Here is a 16605-nt window from a genome sequence, read left to right on the forward strand (position 1 = left end):
TCTCCACTGACCTCCGGACACCCTTGGATGCCCACTCACGCCCATGCAGTGACCGCTCCACGCCACCCACTGACCACCAAACCCTTTCTGCTCGCCACCGGGCACCCTTTAATGACCACAACCCTTCCTTTATTTCCTTTATTGCCCATTTCACACCATCCACTGACCACCACCCCCTCTTTAGTGGCCACTCCCCATCCCTTACCGACCACTCCACGCCCCCTTTGGGACCGCCCCAGGCCCCTGCCGCCCCCCGCCCCATTTCCAGCCCCATTGCCGGGCTCAGAGCAGCAGCAGCAGCGAGTACTCGGCTCGGGGCCATCTCCGCGGGGCCCTCGCGGTTCTCCCGATCATCGGCAGCCGCTGCGCGTACCGGGAGCCGAGCGCGGCCCCGGGCGGCTGCGGGAAGCTCGTCTGGAACCTTCGGCCGGGGCAGCGCCGCCCGGTTTGGCGCCCCGCGATCACGAAGCTGAAGCGGGGAGGGCCCCGAGGGGCGAAGCGACATTTCTGGAACACGTCCCGAGCGCCGGGCCGGTGCCCGGAGGGGGCGCGGGGGGTCCCGCGGGGCCGGGGCGGGGGTCCCGGCGCTCGGTGCAGCGGGGGCCGCTCCGGGCGCGGCGGGGGCGGCTCCTCGTCCCTCGGGCTCACCGTGGCGTTGGTCAATTGGGGCATCTTGCGGGCGGCTCCTTCGGCCGGGGGCTCCTTGCGGGCGCCCTCGGGCGCTCCCGGGGGGCTCGGGGGCTCGGCGGGGGCGCCGGTACCGAACCGAGCCGCGAGGCTGTCGCCGAAAAAGTCGTAGAGCTCGCGGTACATGTCCCGCAGCGACGGCGAGGGCGGCGACGGCGGCGAGGAGGAGGAGGAGGAGGAGGAGGAAGCAGCGGCGGCGCCTCCCGGTATCACCGGGCGGCCCAAACCCAGCTCGGGGGGGGGGTCCTGGCCGGGGGGGCTGTGCCGGGGGGACCCCTCGGGACCCCCAAATCCCGGGGCTTGCTGAGCTTTGGCCTTGAGCAGCCGCTCCACGGCGACCTGGGGGACACGGGGGGGGGGGGTCAGAGGGATCCAAGGGGGGGTTAAAGGGGTGCGGACCCCCCCCAAAAAAGCCCCCCCGGCCTCACCAGGATGGCGCCGTAGACTTTGTGGCCGTCAGCCTTGACCTGGGCGTTGGACACGGAGTAATCGTCCAGCACGGCCTGGAGGTTGGGCCAGTACGTGGGGAGGTGGGGGTACAGCACCCGCTCCACGGCCTGGGGAGGGGGGGGACATGGGCTGGGACCCCCCCGGAACCCCCAAACCGCCCCATGGAACCCCCAAAGCCCCCCATGGAACCCCCAAAGCCCCCCATGGAACCCCCAGAGCCCCTGGAGCACCCCCAGAGCCCCTTTAGACCCCCCCGTGTGCCTTTCAGGACCCCCAAAACCGCCTTGGGATGACCCCAAACCCCCTCAGGTTCCCCCCCACACCCACTTTGGGACCCCCTCAGGACCCCCCTACAACCCTCAGAACCCCCCAAACCCCTTCAGGACCCCCCTAAACCCCCCCATAGCTCCCCCAAACCCCCTCAGGAAGCCACTAAAACCCCTCAGGACCCTCTCAAAACCCCCTTGAGACCCCCCAAAACCCCCATAGTCCCCTCAAATCCCCTCAGAACCCCCTCAAAACCCCTTCAGGACCCCCCTAAACCCTCCCATAGCTTCCCCAAACCCCCTCAGAAGCCCCTCAAACCCCCCATAGTCCCCTCAAATCCCTTTAGAACCCCTCAAATCCCCCTCAGGACCCTCCAAACCCCCCATAGTCCCCTCAAACCCCCTCAGGACCCCCTCAAACCCCCCATAGTCCCCTCAAATCCCCTTAGAACCCCTCAGGACCCCCCCAAACCCCCCACAGTCCCCTCAAATCCCCCTCAGGACCCCCCCAAACCCCCCCGGGCCCCCAGACCTTCCAGCCCAGCGCGTGCAGCCCCACCACGGCCCCGTAGTGGGAGCAGAGCGGCCGCACGGGGTCCGCCAGGACCTTCTGGAGCGCGAGCAGGATCTGCTGGTAGAGGCCCCTGACCAGCTCCCCGTGGCTCCTGCGGGCACAGCGGGCACTGAGACGGGTCCTGGGCATTCTCCTGCCGGGCCTGATCCTCCCGAGAGGCCCCAGAGGGGCCCCAGAGGAACAGAAAGGCGAGAATTGGGTGCAGCAGGGCAGCCTTGGGCTGGTCTCATGCGCTTGGTTTTAATTAATGGCCAATCACAGGCTCAGCTGTGTGGGGGCTCTGAGCGGCCACGAGATTTTCTTTTCTTTTTTCTTTCCTTTTTCCTTTTCCTTCCCTTTCCTTTTTTCTTTTCTTTTCCTTTTTCCTTTTCATTTCTTTCTCCTTTTCCTTCCTTTTTCCTTTTTCCTTTCATTTCCTTTTTCCTTTTCCTTCTCCTTTCTTTCTCCTTTTCCTTCCTTTTTCCTTTTTCTTTTTTCCTTTCCTTTCCTTTTTTCCATTTACTGTTCCTTTCCTTTTTCCTTTCCTTTCCTTTCCTTTCTTCTCCTTCCCTTTTACTTTCTTTTCCTTTCCTTTCCTTTTCATTTTCTTTCCTTTTTTTGTTTTTCCTTTTCCTTTTTTCCTTTTTCCTTTCCTTTTCTTTCCTTTTTTTGTTTTTCGCTTTTCCTTCTCCTTTTCCTTTCCTTTTTTCCTTTTTCCTTTTCCTTCTCCTTTTCCTTTCCTTTTTTCCTTTTTCCTTTTCCTTCTCCTTTTCTTTTCCTTTTCTTTCCTTTTTTCGTTTTTCCTTTTCCTTTCCTTTTTTCGTTTTTCCTTTTCCTTCTCCTTTTCCTTTCCTTTTTTCCTTTTCCTTCTCCTTTTCCTTTCCTTTTTTCCTTTTCCTTCTCCTTTTCCTTTCCTTTTTTCCTTTTCTTTCCTTTTTTTGTTTTTCCTTTTCCTTTCCTTTCCCTTCTCCTTCCCCTTTTCCTTCTCCTTTCCTTCTTTTCCCTTTCCTTTTCCCTTCCCTTCCAATAAAACCCTTTCTCCTCTCCTTTCACTCTACCACATCCTTTCCTTTTAAAATAACGCAAATCCCCAAATACCAAACCGCCCCTTCCGAATCACCCGGCCAAAATCCCCATCCCTGCCCTCCTCCTGGACCCCTCACGGGGCCCTGACCCCCCGGACCCCCCTGGGACCCCCCAATTCCCCCGTGCCCACCAGAAGATGCGTCCCAGCAGCAGAGCGGCGTAGTCACGCAGGGTCCAGTGGTCGTTGAGGGGGTTGATGGAGGCTGCCAGGGGCTCCAGCACGCAGTAGAGCACGGAGCCCATCAGGCTGCCCACGTAGGAGCCCAGGCACAGGAACGGGTTCTGCAGGAGGCTCCGAGCCAGCTGCAGCAGCCGGCTCAGCTGCTCCAGGTCGTGGCTCACGGATTTCACCTGGGCCGGGGCAGAGGGAGAGTTTGGGGAGGCTCCGGGGGCAGCCCTGGACAGCCCAGCCTGGCTCAGCCCAGCCCAGCTCAGCCTGGCCTGGTTCAGCCCGGCCCAGCTCAGCCCAGCCTGGCCCAGCTCAGCTCAGCCCAACTCAGCCTGGCCTGGTTCAGCCCAGCCCAGCCCAGCCCGGCCCAGCCCAGCCCAGCTCAGCCTGGTTCAGCCCAGCCCAGCCTGGCCTGGTTCAGCTCAGCCCAGCTCAGCCTGGCCTGGTTCAGCTCAGCCCAGCCCAGCTCAGCCCAGCCTGGCCCGGTTCAGCTGCTCCAGGTCGTGGGTCACGGATTTCACCTGGGCCAGGTGAGGGAAGGTGGGAGGGAAAGCTTGGAAAGGCTCCAGGGATGGTCTGGGACAGCCCAGCTCGGCCCAGCCTGGCTCAGCCCAGCCCAGAGACCTTCAGCAGCCTCTGGAGACCCCCAGGACCCCCAAAACTCACCCCAGATCCCCTTGGGATACCACAAATCCCCTGGGGACCTTCAGGGACCTCCAAAACCCACCCTAAACCCTCCCAAGACCCTCAAAAGTCACCCCAGACCCCCCCCAGGACCCCAAAACTCACCCCAGATTCCTTCAGGACCCCAAACCCCACCAGGACCCCGAAAACACCCCCAGGACCCGAAAATCTCACCTCAGATTCCCCCCAGGATCCTCCAAACCCACCAAGAGCCCCCAGGACCCCCTCAGGGCTCACAAAACTCCTCCCAGGCCCCCTCAGGATCCCCCCCAGAACCCCTAAATTCATCCCAGGACCCCCGAAACTTCCTTCCAGACCCCCTAAACTCCCCCCCAGGACACCCAAACCCCTCCCGGACCCCCCAAAACTCCCTCCAGATCCCCCTAACTCCCTTCAGGAGCCCCCCCAAAACTCACCCCAATGCCCTCAGGACCCCCAGGACCCCCCAATCTCACCCCAGGACCCCCCAGGACCCCCCGGCTCACCCCAGGACCCCCCAGTCTCACCCCAGGACCCCCAGGACCCCCCGGCTCACCCCGCTGACCACGTAGACGAAGTAGGGCAGCAGCGCCGCGATCTTGGGGTTGCTCTGGAGATCCTGCAGGGCCACCTGGGGGGGGCCCAGAGGGGTCAGCCCGGCCTGGGGGGGCTTGGGGGGGAGGGGGGGACTCAGAATCCCCCAGACCCCGCCCCAGTTTCCCCCTTTTCTCCTTCCCCCGGGACCCCCTGAAATCCCCCAGATCCCCCCTGCCCCCCGTCCTAAGAGCCCCCCAGGACCCCCCAAACTCATCCCAGAGCTCCTGGAGACCCCCAAGATCCCCCACAGAACATCCAGAACGCCCCAAAATCCCCCAGACCCCTCCCCAGACCCCTCCCCAGACCCCTTTTCTCCTCCTCCCAAGCCCTCATAGACACCCTGAGACCCCCTGAAATCCCCCAGACCCCCCCAGAACACCCTGAAATCCCCCAGACCCTCCCCAGACCCCTTTTCTCCTCATCCCAAGCCCCCCTGAGACCCCAGGACCCCTAAAATCCCCCAGACCCCTTTCCAGACCCCTCTCCAGACACCCCCTGGGACCCCCCCCAGACCTCCAGGACCCCCTGAAATTCCCCAGATCCCCCCTGCCCTTCACCCCAAGACCCCCCCCAAGGCCCCCAGACCCCCCCAGGACCCCCTGAAGTCCCCCAGACCCTCCCCAGACCCTCCCCAGACCCCTTTTCTCCTCATCCCAAGCCCCCCCGAGACCCCAGGACACTCTGAAATCCCCCAGACCCCTCTCCAGACACCCCCTGGGACCCCCCCCCAGACCTCCATGACCCCCTGAAATCCCCCAGATCCCCCCTGCCCTTCACCCCAAGACCCCCCCCAAGGCCCCCAGACCCCTCCAGGACCCCCTGAAATCCCCCAGACCCCTCCCCAGCCCCCCTGAGACCCCCCAGACCCCCCTCACCCCCCACCTTCATGAGCTGGGGGTCGTCGCCCAGCACGGCGCGGGTGATTTGCTGGTAATACTTGAGGAGGTCATCGCTGAGCGAGGAGACGGCGCTGGGCACTGCAGGGAGGGCAGGGGGCACCCCCAAAGTGAAACCAACCCCGCTGGGGGGGCTTGGGAGGGGGAGAAAAGGGGGCTGGGGAGGGGGCTGGGGGATTTCAGGGGGTCCTGGGGGATTTCAGGGGGTCCTGGAGGGGTCTGGGGAGGGGTCTGGGGGATTTTGGGGCGTCCTGGATGTTCTGTGGGGGATCTTGGGGGTCTCCAGGAGCTCTGGGATGAGTTTGGGGGTCCTGGGGAGGTCCTGGAGGTCTTGGGGGGGGGATCTGGGGGATTTCAGGGGGGCTTGGGAGGAGGAGAAAAGGGGGAAACTGGGGAGGGGTCTGGGGGGATTTCAGGGGGTCCTGGGGGGGTCCCAGGGGGGTCTTTGGGGGTCGTTCCTGACCTGCTCCCTGCGGCTCCAGGTTCCCTTTGCCATCCAGGTAGGACACGTGCACTGCGGGGGGGGAGGGATGAGTGAGACCCCCGCCCGGCTGGGGGGTCCCAGGGGGGGATTCGGGGGTCCCAGGGGGGGATTCGGGGGTCCCAGGGATAATTCTGGGGGTCCCAGGATGGTTTTGGGGTTTCCAGGGGATGTTTGAAGGTTCCCAGGGGATGTTTTGGGGTGCACCTCTCACAGCAGTCTCAGCACAGCCCTTGGGGGTTCTCAGGGATATTTTGGGGACATTTTGGGGACATTTTGGGGATATTTGGGGGATATTTTGGGGTTATTTTGTGGACATTTTGTGGATATTTGGGGAATATTTTGGGGACATTTTGGGGATATTTGGGGGATATTTTGGGGACATTTTGGGGATATTTGGGGGATATTTTGGGGTTATTTTGTGGACATTTTGGGGATATTTGGGGGATATTTTGGGGACATTTTGGGGATATTTTGGGGCACACCTCTGACTGCAGTCTCAGCACAGCCCTTGGGGGTTCTCAGGGACATTTTGGGGATATTTTGGGGATATTTTGGGGAATTTTGGGGACATTTTGGGGCGCACCTCCGACCGCAGTCTCAGCACAGCCCTTGGGGATTCCCAGGGACATTTTGGGGACATTTTGGGGCGCACCTCTGACCGCAGTCTCGGCGCAGCCCTTGGGGATGTTGGTGGCCAGCGCCAGCTCCAGCAGATTCACCTCCCGATCCTCGGGGAAAAACAAATCCGAGTCCCGGAGGGGCCGGAACGGGAGCGAGTCCTGAGAGCCACAGCCACAGACGGCCTGGGGGGACAGTGGGGACATTGGGGACATTGGGGACACTCAGGGACAGAGTCCTGGGAGCCACAGCCACAGACGGCCTGGGGGGACAATGGGGACATTGGGGACATCATTGGGGACATCACTGGGGACACTCAGGGACATTGGGGACACTGGGGACACTCAGGGACATTGGGGACAGTGAGGACATCGAGGACATCCCCGGGGATTTGGGGACACTGCAAGGATCGGGCACAGCCCCAGTGTCCCCAGGCTCAGCCCTCCCAGTCCCCCCAGTGTCCCCCCAGTGTCCCCAGTGTCCCCAGTGTCCCCAGTGTCCCCAGTCCATCCCAGTGTCCCCCCAGTGTCCCCTCTGTCCCCAGTGTCCCCAGTCCATCCCAGTGTCCCCCCAGTGTCCCCTCTGTCCCCACCTCCACGTTGCTCCAGCGCAGAGCTCGGTTGAAATCCTCCACGGTGAGGCGGCGGCGCCGAGTGTGCTTCAGGAACTGGGAACTGTTCTGGGGAACAACGGGGAAAAACGGGGAAAAAACCGGGAAAAATGGGAAAAACGGGACATGAGAGACTGGGAGCTGTTCTGGGAATGGGAAAAACCGGGAAAAATGGGAAACGAAGAATGGGGAAAAACGGGAAACGAGGAACTGGGAACGGGGATGGGAACGGGCACAATGGGAATGGGAATGGGGACGGGAATGGGGGAATGGGAACAGGATCAGGTAACCCCCGGTACCCCCGGTCCCCCCGGTACCCCCCGGTAATCTCGGTAACTCCGATACTCCCCAGTCCATCCGGTATCCCCGGTACCCCCCGGTTCCCCCGGTACCTGCGTGGCCTCCCGCAGCCGGTAGCCCTGATAACCCCGGTCCCCCCGGTAATCCCCGGTAACCTCGGTAACTCCGATACCCCCCAGTCCATCCGGTATCCCGGTACCTGCGTGGCCTCCCGCAGCCGGTAGCACACATCCTCGGCCAGCAGCGCCGCCACCTCATCGCTGAGCTCCACGCCGGCGCTCTCGGCCATGAGCCGCACCGAGTCCCGGGGCAGCTCCACGAAGCGCCGCTCCTCCCGCTCCGCCATGGCGGGGCCGGCCACGCCCACGAGGGGTGGGGTTATGCAAATAAGAGCGGCGCGGGGAGTGCCGGGAGCTCCCCGGAACTTTTCTGCCCCGGAACGCTCGGGCCGTGCTCGCTGTTCCCGCACCGGAAGGGTCGGGAGGACTCCCAAGATGGCGGCGCCCGCGCGGTTGTGTCACGTTTGGGTGGGAGCCGAGACCGGAGCCCTTAAAGGTGGGGGGGGATCCTGAGGGGTCTGGGGGCGTCGAGGAGAGTCCTGAGGTGGGATTCGAGAGGGTTCCGAGGGAGTTCCGGGGACCGGGAGGGGCCTTTGGGGGGTCCCGGGGGTGTCCGGGAAGGCACTGAGGGTTTGGGGGGTGAATTTGGGGGTCGCGGGGGAGTTCCCGGGGGGTCTTGGGATGTTCGGGGTGGTCTTGGGGGGTCTCGGGGTGATCCTAAGGTTCTCCGGGGGGGGAGTCCTGGCGGTTTTTGGGGGTCCCGGGGGGATCCTGATGTCCTGGGGAAGGGGCCCTGTGGGGGGAGGTTTGAGGGGTCCCGGGGAAGCTCGGGAGGTTTTGGGGGGGTCTTGAGAGGGTCCTGGTGGTTTTGGGGGGTCGAGGGGGGGGCCTGAGGACCTAGGGAGGGACTCTGGGGGGGTTTTTGGGGGTCCCGGGGGGATCCTGAGGTCCTGGGGAGGAGTTCTGGGGGGTCCCTGGGGGGCGGTTGGGGGGACTCTGGGTGGTTTTGGGGGGGTCCCGGGGGGGGGGGGGGGGGTGTCCCTGACTTTCCCCTCCCCCCCCAGGGGTGAACCTGCAGCGCCGCGAGGCCACGAACCACGCGGGGGGGGAGGGGCTGAGCCGGGCCCGGGGGGTCTCGGTGCTCACCTGGGGGGACCCCGCCCAGAGCCAGGTGAGTTGGGGGGGGGGGGGTTCTGGGTTCCTGGGGGGGCTCCCGTCGGTTTTGGGGGGTCCCGGGGGAGTTTTGGGGTGTCCTGAACCCCCCCCCGTGCCCCCCCAGGTGCTGGTAGAAATTTAGCAAATGAAGTTAGACACTCAGAGGATAAAAATAGAAAAAATGCATTGGAAGGATTTTTCCTGCTAGTGAGTGAGTTTCTACCTGTAGGGGCATCGGGGGTGGCACGGTCGGGACGGACGGGGACGAGAGATCTCTGAAGCCGGGTCTGGAACTTGGGGTCTATTGCAAAGGGCCCGGGGGCAGGGGCCTTTTGGGATTTGGGGTTTATTGCAAAGGGCCCGGGGGCAGGGGCCTTGTGGAACTTGGGGTTCATTGCAAAGGGCCCGGGGGCAGGGGCCTGCTGGAATTTGGGGTTCATTGCAAAGGGCCCAGGGGCAGGGGCCTTTTGGAACTTGGGGTTTATTGCAAAGGGCCCGGGGGCAGGGGCCTTGTGGAACTTGGGGTTCATTGCAAAGGGCCCGGGGGCAGGGGTCTGCTGGGAGCTGCCAGCCACAGCTCAGAGCAGGCCTGAGAGAAGAGAGGGGTTGAGAGGATGAGAGGTAAGAGAGCAAAAGCATAAGAGAGTAAAATGGGCTAAGTGAGTAAAAGGGCAAGAGAGTGAAGTTCCCATTACAATACAAGAAATCATCTTCTGTGTTGAATATTCTAATTCCCATTAGAATTCTAGATTGTGTACGTACTAGATTGGTTCCCACTAGAACCAATCTAGTACAACACACAAATCCTACAGCATTTCCATACGGCCTATAAGAATCACTACATTACCACACTGTGTTACATTTTAAACCCTACAAACTCCTCTTTGGGCCCCTTCTGCCGAGCTGGCAGGGTCTGCTCGGCCCCTTGGAGCTGTCTGCAGGCAGAGGGTGTTGTTCCATCAAAAGGGGATCACCTTCGGCTGCCCACACCATTGTTTTCCTGTTGTTCAGTAACTGAGGGATCTCAAAGCTCGCTTTCATTTCAATCTTGCTTATAGTTTCTATATTCTCAAAATCTTTGCCAGGCAATCATATTTATAAGGCTTTCCTGTTTCATCTTCCCCAACGTCTCTCCCCCATTCTGATGAACAACTAAGATTTTAGACACTGTTTTACTCATAATTCTTTGCACACGTTGAAGTATACAGGGTACTGCTACTAAAACTACAATTATTACTATTAGAATAATCAAGCCTATTTTACAGAGTTCCTTTAGGCAAGGTGCAAAAGCTCCGACCGTCAAACAAACTGTCTAGCCAAGATGGGTCACCTGTTGTAATTTGGTTAGCTAAATCCTTTAGGTTCTGTAGCTGTTTATGAATGGAAGCAGAATGATCAGGTAAGTTCATACAACATAATCCTTCAAAATCTTCACAACCATGCCCATGTGCTAGTAAAAGAAAATCAATGGCAGCTCTGTTTTGTAAAGTGGCGTGTCTGACCGCTTCTTCATCTGTCAACAAATCACTGATTGCAGCAGAGGTGGCATTTACTTCTCTGCTGAGCCAACACCCTAACTTGTTTAATTGTGTCAGTGCAGCTGAGGAACCCCATGAGGTAGAAAAATGCTTGCAACAGTTGATTTTCCAGAGTTCTGAGAGTGAAAATTGCTATCATGGTTGCTTTCATATTAATGTCCCCAGGAGGATCTAATCTTTCTGCTTTTCTTCTTGACTACCTCTTGGACACTGGGAGCAATTATTGTAAGTTGTCCCAAGGCCCACCATCTATTTTTGAGGGTATACCTTGCCAGGCCCTGTCTCCACAGATGAGCCAGATTCCTCTAGGGAACAGAATTGGAAGTTTGTTGCAATGATCTGTGTGAGGTTCATCACACGTAAGAAGCTCAGTTTGATTGCACTGAGAAGTCATATTGCTATAGGCTGGGTGATATGGGGTGAATGAGGGCCGTCTTCTCCTAGGAAATGAAAGAAGTTACAGGTATCCATAGTTAATGAGCCTAGGATTTCTAGCTCTTGAAGGTCAGATTTATCAGCTTTAGAATTATCAATGTAAGTTTGGTGTTTCTGGCTGGGAGTTGGAGATACGTGATGATCATCAGATGGCCAACATTTATCAGGAGTAACATTATCAAAACCCTTTGGGAAAGGTACTCCAACTAGACAGGCTGAAAAAGGTTTGTCAGGGCTTGTGTCAGACGGACGGATGGTATCGGAGCCTGCAGACCTGGCTAAAGCAACCCAGACATTCGTCTTTGGTAGATTTACAGGTAAAGCTTCTGTTTGTGCTGCCTGTGCGACTGCTTGCGCTGTTTGAGCTGTAAGAGCCCTTTCAATTTTTTCTCCTAGAGTTTTTCCAAGTTCATTTGCCTGGATAATTGCCACTTGCTGTGGACTCCCAATTTTGTTACAGGCATCCATCATTTCAGGCACTGTGGGTTTTTCTTTTCCTAGGGCTTTGATAACTCTTTTACATTCTGCATTGCCTTTATTTTCAATAATGTCCTGTATCATTATTGGGTGAGCTATATCATCGCCGCATTGTCTTTCTGCTCCTTGCGTTACCCGGCCCACAAATGTGGTAAATGGTTCAGACGAGTCTTGCCTAATCAGATTATAGGCTTTTTCAAAACTTCCTGCAGGCTGAATTTGCAAAAAGGCTCTGTGAGCCATCTTTTTAATGTCATCTAATGCTGGTTTGGGTAAATTCACTCGATTATCACTCTGATCATCAGGAGGGTCACAGTCAGCTTAGACATGACAAGGGTACGAAGGTCTGCATCGGTACTCTGTCTATAAGTGGCTTGTACCCCTGTGAGCAGTCTTTTCCATTTGAGTTCCCATAGCGTATATTGTGAGGCTGTGAGAATTATACTAGCAAGATTTTTACAGTCATTTGGTGTGAGTGTACGTCCTTCCGGGACTATCCTTTTCAGCAGTTGCTTAAAATATGGGGAGCAGATACCACTGTCCCTTATTGCTTTTCGCAATTCTTTTATCTCATGAGGTGGGACAGCCACCCGTGTTCTAGGACCAGCGGCTTGCTGGCTGAATGGCACAGGCATAGCTAGAGGATTTAGACTTTCTTCTTTGCAAATCTGGCCTCTGACTTCATCCTAGTCTGTTAGTTGAAAATTATCAAAAGATTTTTGTGAGTTTTCTAATTTGGGATTAATGCTGATGAATTTTGCTGATGAATTTTCAGTGTTTAGTGTCTCTTTTTGGGTCAGAAATCTGTCCCAAACACTGGGGGGACTCTGGAGCTGTTTGGGAACAGTTCTTTTTCAAAATTCTTTTGTGTTGGATCAAAGGGTTGGCATTTGCAGGGTAAAGACCCCAGAAATAAGGGGAAATAATTTGGCAGATCAGGAAGCTAAAGATGCAGCAGAAAATGGAGCTGAAAGAGTTAATATTACTCCAAATGAGGAAAAATTGGAAATTCCAAAGTTTAGGGAAGCAAAAAAAAAAGGCGAATTAAAACAAGATAGGCGGCGAAAAAGATAAATGGGGGAAATAGAAAGATCTTGATGGAAGACAGATAATAAAATGCTTACTAGGGAATAGCAGAGGACATGTATCAAGACGCCCAGTGGGATACTCAGGCTTTGTGCGATCATTTTTTTTAAGGAACTATGGATGCATTGCGATTTTTGGAGTAGAAAAACAAGTAACTGAAAGATGTATAAATTGCCAAAGGATAAATAAAAGGGTGGTGAGAAAAACAACATGAGAAGGTCGTGAGTTAACTCGTCGACCATTTCAAAGTATCCAAGCAGAAGTTTGCTTTGGTAAGCTCTGGATTTATTTGTAAAAACTGTTTAATCCAGGGAAAAAAAAAAAAAAGGATATACCACATGCTGGGCAGGGGGGAGATTGTAAGAAAATAACATTTTTAAAGGCAATAAAAGAAAACCGGTGAAAGTATAAGGCTGGGACCGAAATATTACCTCATCCATTCCCGTTTGTTCCCCCACTCGTCTGTCCGTCTGTCCCGGTCCGTCTGGCCTGGTCCGTCTGTCCCGGTCCGTCTGTCCCGGTCCCGGCCACCGGGCCCGCGGCCGCTCCGCTGGCCGTGCCGGCGGAAGGGGCGGGGGGTCCGTCCTGCCGTGTGCACCGTGGGTACCGCGCTGACCGCACCGAGGGGGGGCCCGTCTGTCCCGTCCCCGGCTGCCCTGACTCTGCTCGGCTCCCGCCGCTGCAGCCGGGGTCAGTCCCGGCTTGGTCTCTGCCGGATCAGCCGCCGTGAGCCACGTGGGGCCGATCCACGCTGCAGCTCCGTCTGCACCAGAACAGCCCCTGGGGCGATTCCCCCTGCAGACCCCGCCTTTGGAGCACCCAGACCCTGAGCTGTGCCGATCCCCTCGGGCGATTCCCCCTGCAGACCCCGCCTTTGGAGCACCCAGACCCTGAGCTGGGCCGAGTTCCCCCGTCCCGCCCTGAGCTCCGTTCCCTTGGTAACCACAGCTCCGGCTCTCTAAAGGAATCTCCGGCTCTCTAAAGGAATCTCCTTATCGAAACACTGAAAGTTCAGGTAAAAGAAAGCCCTCTCCTGATTCATCCTAAAAATACGGGAGAAGAGCTATCGGTTGTGCACGGTTACGCGCTGCAGAGGGATCTCTCGGTGCCCGGCAGCGGCAGAGATGCGGAAGGATACGTGCAAGGCGCTGCAGTTTTCGCCTGCTGTGGTGCCGTGTATAGACGCAGTGGCGGCAGAAGTGGCGTGAAAGGGCACAGGGATGCCGGCTGTGGCCGGACAGCGGCACGCAGCGGCTCGGAACCGGGACCGGGCTGTACCAAAGCTGCGGCAAACGCAGTGGGGGGTGGCGGCGGGGCCGTGGAGATAGAACTGCGCATGCGTGCGGCTGATCCCGGAAGCAGCGCTGTGGTTCCATGAGTCGGCGCGGAGTGATATCGCTGGTGCTGGGGTTGTAGCAACTGCGCATGCGTGGGTTCCATCACTACGGCGGCGCGGGCACTCATCATGGCGGCGGGCAGGACGGGGCGTGCGGGAGGCGGTGGAGCTACGGGAACGGGGCCGCGGCTGCGGCCGTGGAAGGGAACGCCGGGACGGCCGTGGTTGCAGGAGGCGGCGGAGCCACGCCATCCAGCAGCTCTGAAGCGGGAGGGTGCGGTGGGGAAGGCGCGGCTCGGCCTGCCATGCAGCGGCGGCGGCAGGAGAGGGGAAGCGACCACGGGCGGCGCTGACGGGAGGCTGGGCTGGAGCGCTGCGGCGCCGGCACGGGGTGCCTTGGGTGGCTGGGGCACCCGGGTAAAACAGTCATTAAAACACCCTAAAAATTATTTTAAAAGCCCTGAAAAAGCCCTAAAGGTATCCTAAACATTTCCAGAGAATTCCTAAAAAACTCCTGCAAAAAAAACCCTAAAATATCCCTAAAAATCCCTGAAAAATCACCTGAAAGACCCTAAAAACTGTTTAACCCCTACCTGTAACACTGTGGCCTCCAAACACCATCTCTACCTATTAATCGGGGTAACTGCAAGACCCTCAAACACCACCACAATCACCAGCTTGAGCTGGTCTGGACAGCACCAAATAAAATAAAATAAAAAGCTTTATAAAGAGAAAAATTAAAAATAAAAATTAAATAAAAAATAAAATTAAAAAAATAAAATAAATGCTTTAAAAATGGGAAAATAAAAAAATTTAATAAAATAGAAAATTAAAAAAATAAAAAGCTTTAAAAATAGAACAATTAAATGTAAAAATTAAAAGAATTTAAAAATTAAATGCTTTAAAAATAGAAAAATTAAAACTAAAAATAAAAAATAAAAATAAAAAATAAAATTAAAAAATAAAATAAATGCTTTAAAAATAAAAAATTAAAACTAAAAATTGAATAAAAAATAAAAAAAATATTTAAAAATAGAAAGATCAAAAATAAAAATTAAATAAAAAATAAAAAATAAAACAAATGCTTTAAAAATAAAAAAATAAAAACTAAAAATTGAATAAAAAATAAAATTTAAAAAAGAAAGTAAATGCTTTAAAAATAGAAAAATCAAAAATAAAAATGAAATAAAAAATAAAATTAAAAAATTAAATAGTATAAAAATAAAAAATTAAAACTAAAAATGAAATAAATAAAATTTAAAAAATAAAATAAATGCTTTAAAAATAGAAAAATCAAAAATAAAAATTAAATAAAAAGTAAAAAATAAATGCTTTAAAAATAAAAAAATAAAAACTAAAAATTGAATAAAAAATAAAATTTAAAAAGAAAATAAATGCTTTAAAAATAGAAAAAGCAAAAATATAAATTGAATAAAAATTTAAAAATAAAATAAATGCTTTAAAAATAAAAATTTAAAAAATAAAATTAAAAAATAAAATAAAAATATTTAAAAATAGAAAAATCAAAAATAAAAATTAAATAAAAAGTAAAAAATAAAATAAATGCTTTAAAAATCAAAAAATTTAAAAAATTAATTAAAAAATAAAATTAAAAATAAAATAAAAGGCTTTAAAAATAGATAAATCAAAAATAAAAATTAAATTAAAAAATAAAATAAATGCTTAAAAATAAAAAAAATCAAAACTAAAAATTAAGATAAAAATAAAAATAAAAAACTAAAATAAATGCTCTAAAAATAAAAAAAAATTAAATCTAAAAATTAAATAAAAAAGAAAATTAAATAATTTTAAAATGCTTTAAAAATAGAAAAATTTTTAAAAAAATTAAATAAAAATTAAATTAAAAAAATAAAATTAATTAAAAATTATTAAAAAAACAAAATAAAATCCGTAAAGTGCTGTAAAATACTGTAAAAGTTCCATAAAAGGTAGTGCAGTAAAGCGTGACTGTCGTAAAACTGCCGTAAAGTGCGACTGTCGCGCTTTACTGCACCCTTTTTGCGACAGTCGCGCTTTACGGCAGTTTTGCGACAGTCGCGCTTTACGACAGTCGCGCTTTACGGCACCTTTTGCGACAGTTTTGCGACAGTCGCGCTTTACGACCCATTTTGCGACAGTCGCGCTTTACGGCCCCTTTTACGACAGTCGCGCTTTACGACAGTCGCGCTTTACGGCACCTTTTGCGACAGTCGCGCTTTACGACCGCTTTTACGACAGTCGCGCTTTACGACACCTTTTACGACAGTCGCGCTTTACGACAGTCGCGCTTTACGGCCCCTTTTGCGACAGTCGCGCTTTACGGCCCCTTTTACGACAGTCGCGCTTTACGGCACCTTTTGCGACAGTTTTGCGACAGTCGCGCTTTACGACCCATTTTGCGACAGTCGCGCTTTACGACAGTCGCGCTTTACGGCCCCTTTTGCGACAGTCGCACTTTACGGCACCTTTTGCGACAGTCGCGCTTTACGGCCCCTTTTACGACAGTCGCGCTTTACGGCCCCTTTTACGACAGTCGCGCTTTACGGCACCTTTTGCGACAGTTTTGCGACAGTCGCGCTTTACGACCCATTTTGCGACAGTCGCGCTTTACGACAGTCGCGCTTTACGACAGTCGCGCTTTACGGCACCTTTTGCGACAGTTTTACGACAGTCGCGCTTTACGGCCCCTTTTGCGACAGTCGCACTTTACGGCACCTTTTACGACAGTCGCGCTTTACGGCCCCTTTTGCGACAGTCGCGCTTTACGGCACCTTTTGCGACAGTTTTACGACAGTCGCGCTTTACGGCACCTTTTACGACAGTCGCGCTTTACGGCCCCTTTTACGACAGTCGCGCTTTACGGCACCTTTTGCGACAGTTTTACGACAGTCGCGCTTTACGGCACCTTTTGCGACAGTCGCGCTTTACGGCACCTTTTGCGACAGTTTTACGACAGTCGCGCTTTACGGCACCTTTTACGACAGTCGCGCTTTACGGCACCTTTTGCGACAGTCGCGCTTTACGGCACCTTTTGCGACAGTTTTACGACAGTCGCGCTTTACGGCCCCTTTTGCGACAGTCGCGCTTTACGGCACCTTTTGCGACAATTTTACGACAGTCGCGCTTTACGGCCCCTTTTA

General features: G+C 54.0%; 1 protein-coding gene across 2 annotated transcripts; it reads right to left on the bottom strand.

Moving 5' to 3' along the window:
- On the bottom strand, positions 1 to 7762 carry TAF6L (TATA-box binding protein associated factor 6 like). 2 transcript variants are annotated; one of them, XM_036405666.2, is made up of 10 exons: positions 7579 to 7762; positions 7062 to 7148; positions 6504 to 6654; positions 5831 to 5881; positions 5354 to 5448; positions 4431 to 4505; positions 3173 to 3393; positions 2011 to 2068; positions 1116 to 1244; positions 1 to 1026 (listed from the first exon to the last, which is right to left on the bottom strand). In XM_036405666.2, the coding sequence occupies exons 1-10, from the start codon at positions 7723 to 7725 to the stop codon at positions 283 to 285; spliced, it is 1758 nt and encodes a 585-aa protein (XP_036261559.1). In that variant the 5' UTR covers positions 7726 to 7762; the 3' UTR covers positions 1 to 282. The 2 variants fall into 2 exon arrangements, with proteins under 2 accessions (XP_036261559.1, XP_036261557.1); XM_036405664.2 differs by having other exon boundaries at positions 2 to 1026; positions 1936 to 2068.
- Between the last annotated feature and the right edge of the window lie 8843 nt (positions 7763 to 16605).

Source organism: Molothrus ater, unplaced genomic scaffold (assembly GCF_012460135.2).
Source record: "Molothrus ater isolate BHLD 08-10-18 breed brown headed cowbird unplaced genomic scaffold, BPBGC_Mater_1.1 matUn_MA122, whole genome shotgun sequence".
NCBI lineage: Eukaryota > Metazoa > Chordata > Aves > Passeriformes > Icteridae > Molothrus > Molothrus ater.

Coding starts and splice junctions, on each gene's coding strand:
- TAF6L (XM_036405664.2), bottom strand. CDS start 7,725: ATGGCGGAGCGGGAGGAGCGGCGCTTCGTGGAGCTGCCCCGGGACTCG. Junction 7,149..7,578: donor GGCTGCGGGAGGCCACGCAG/GTACCGGGATAC, acceptor GTTGTTCCCCAG/AACAGTTCCCAGTTCCTGAA. Junction 2,069..3,172: donor CTGCTGGGACGCATCTTCTG/GTGGGCACGGGG, acceptor CTGTGCCCGCAG/GAGCCACGGGGAGCTGGTCA.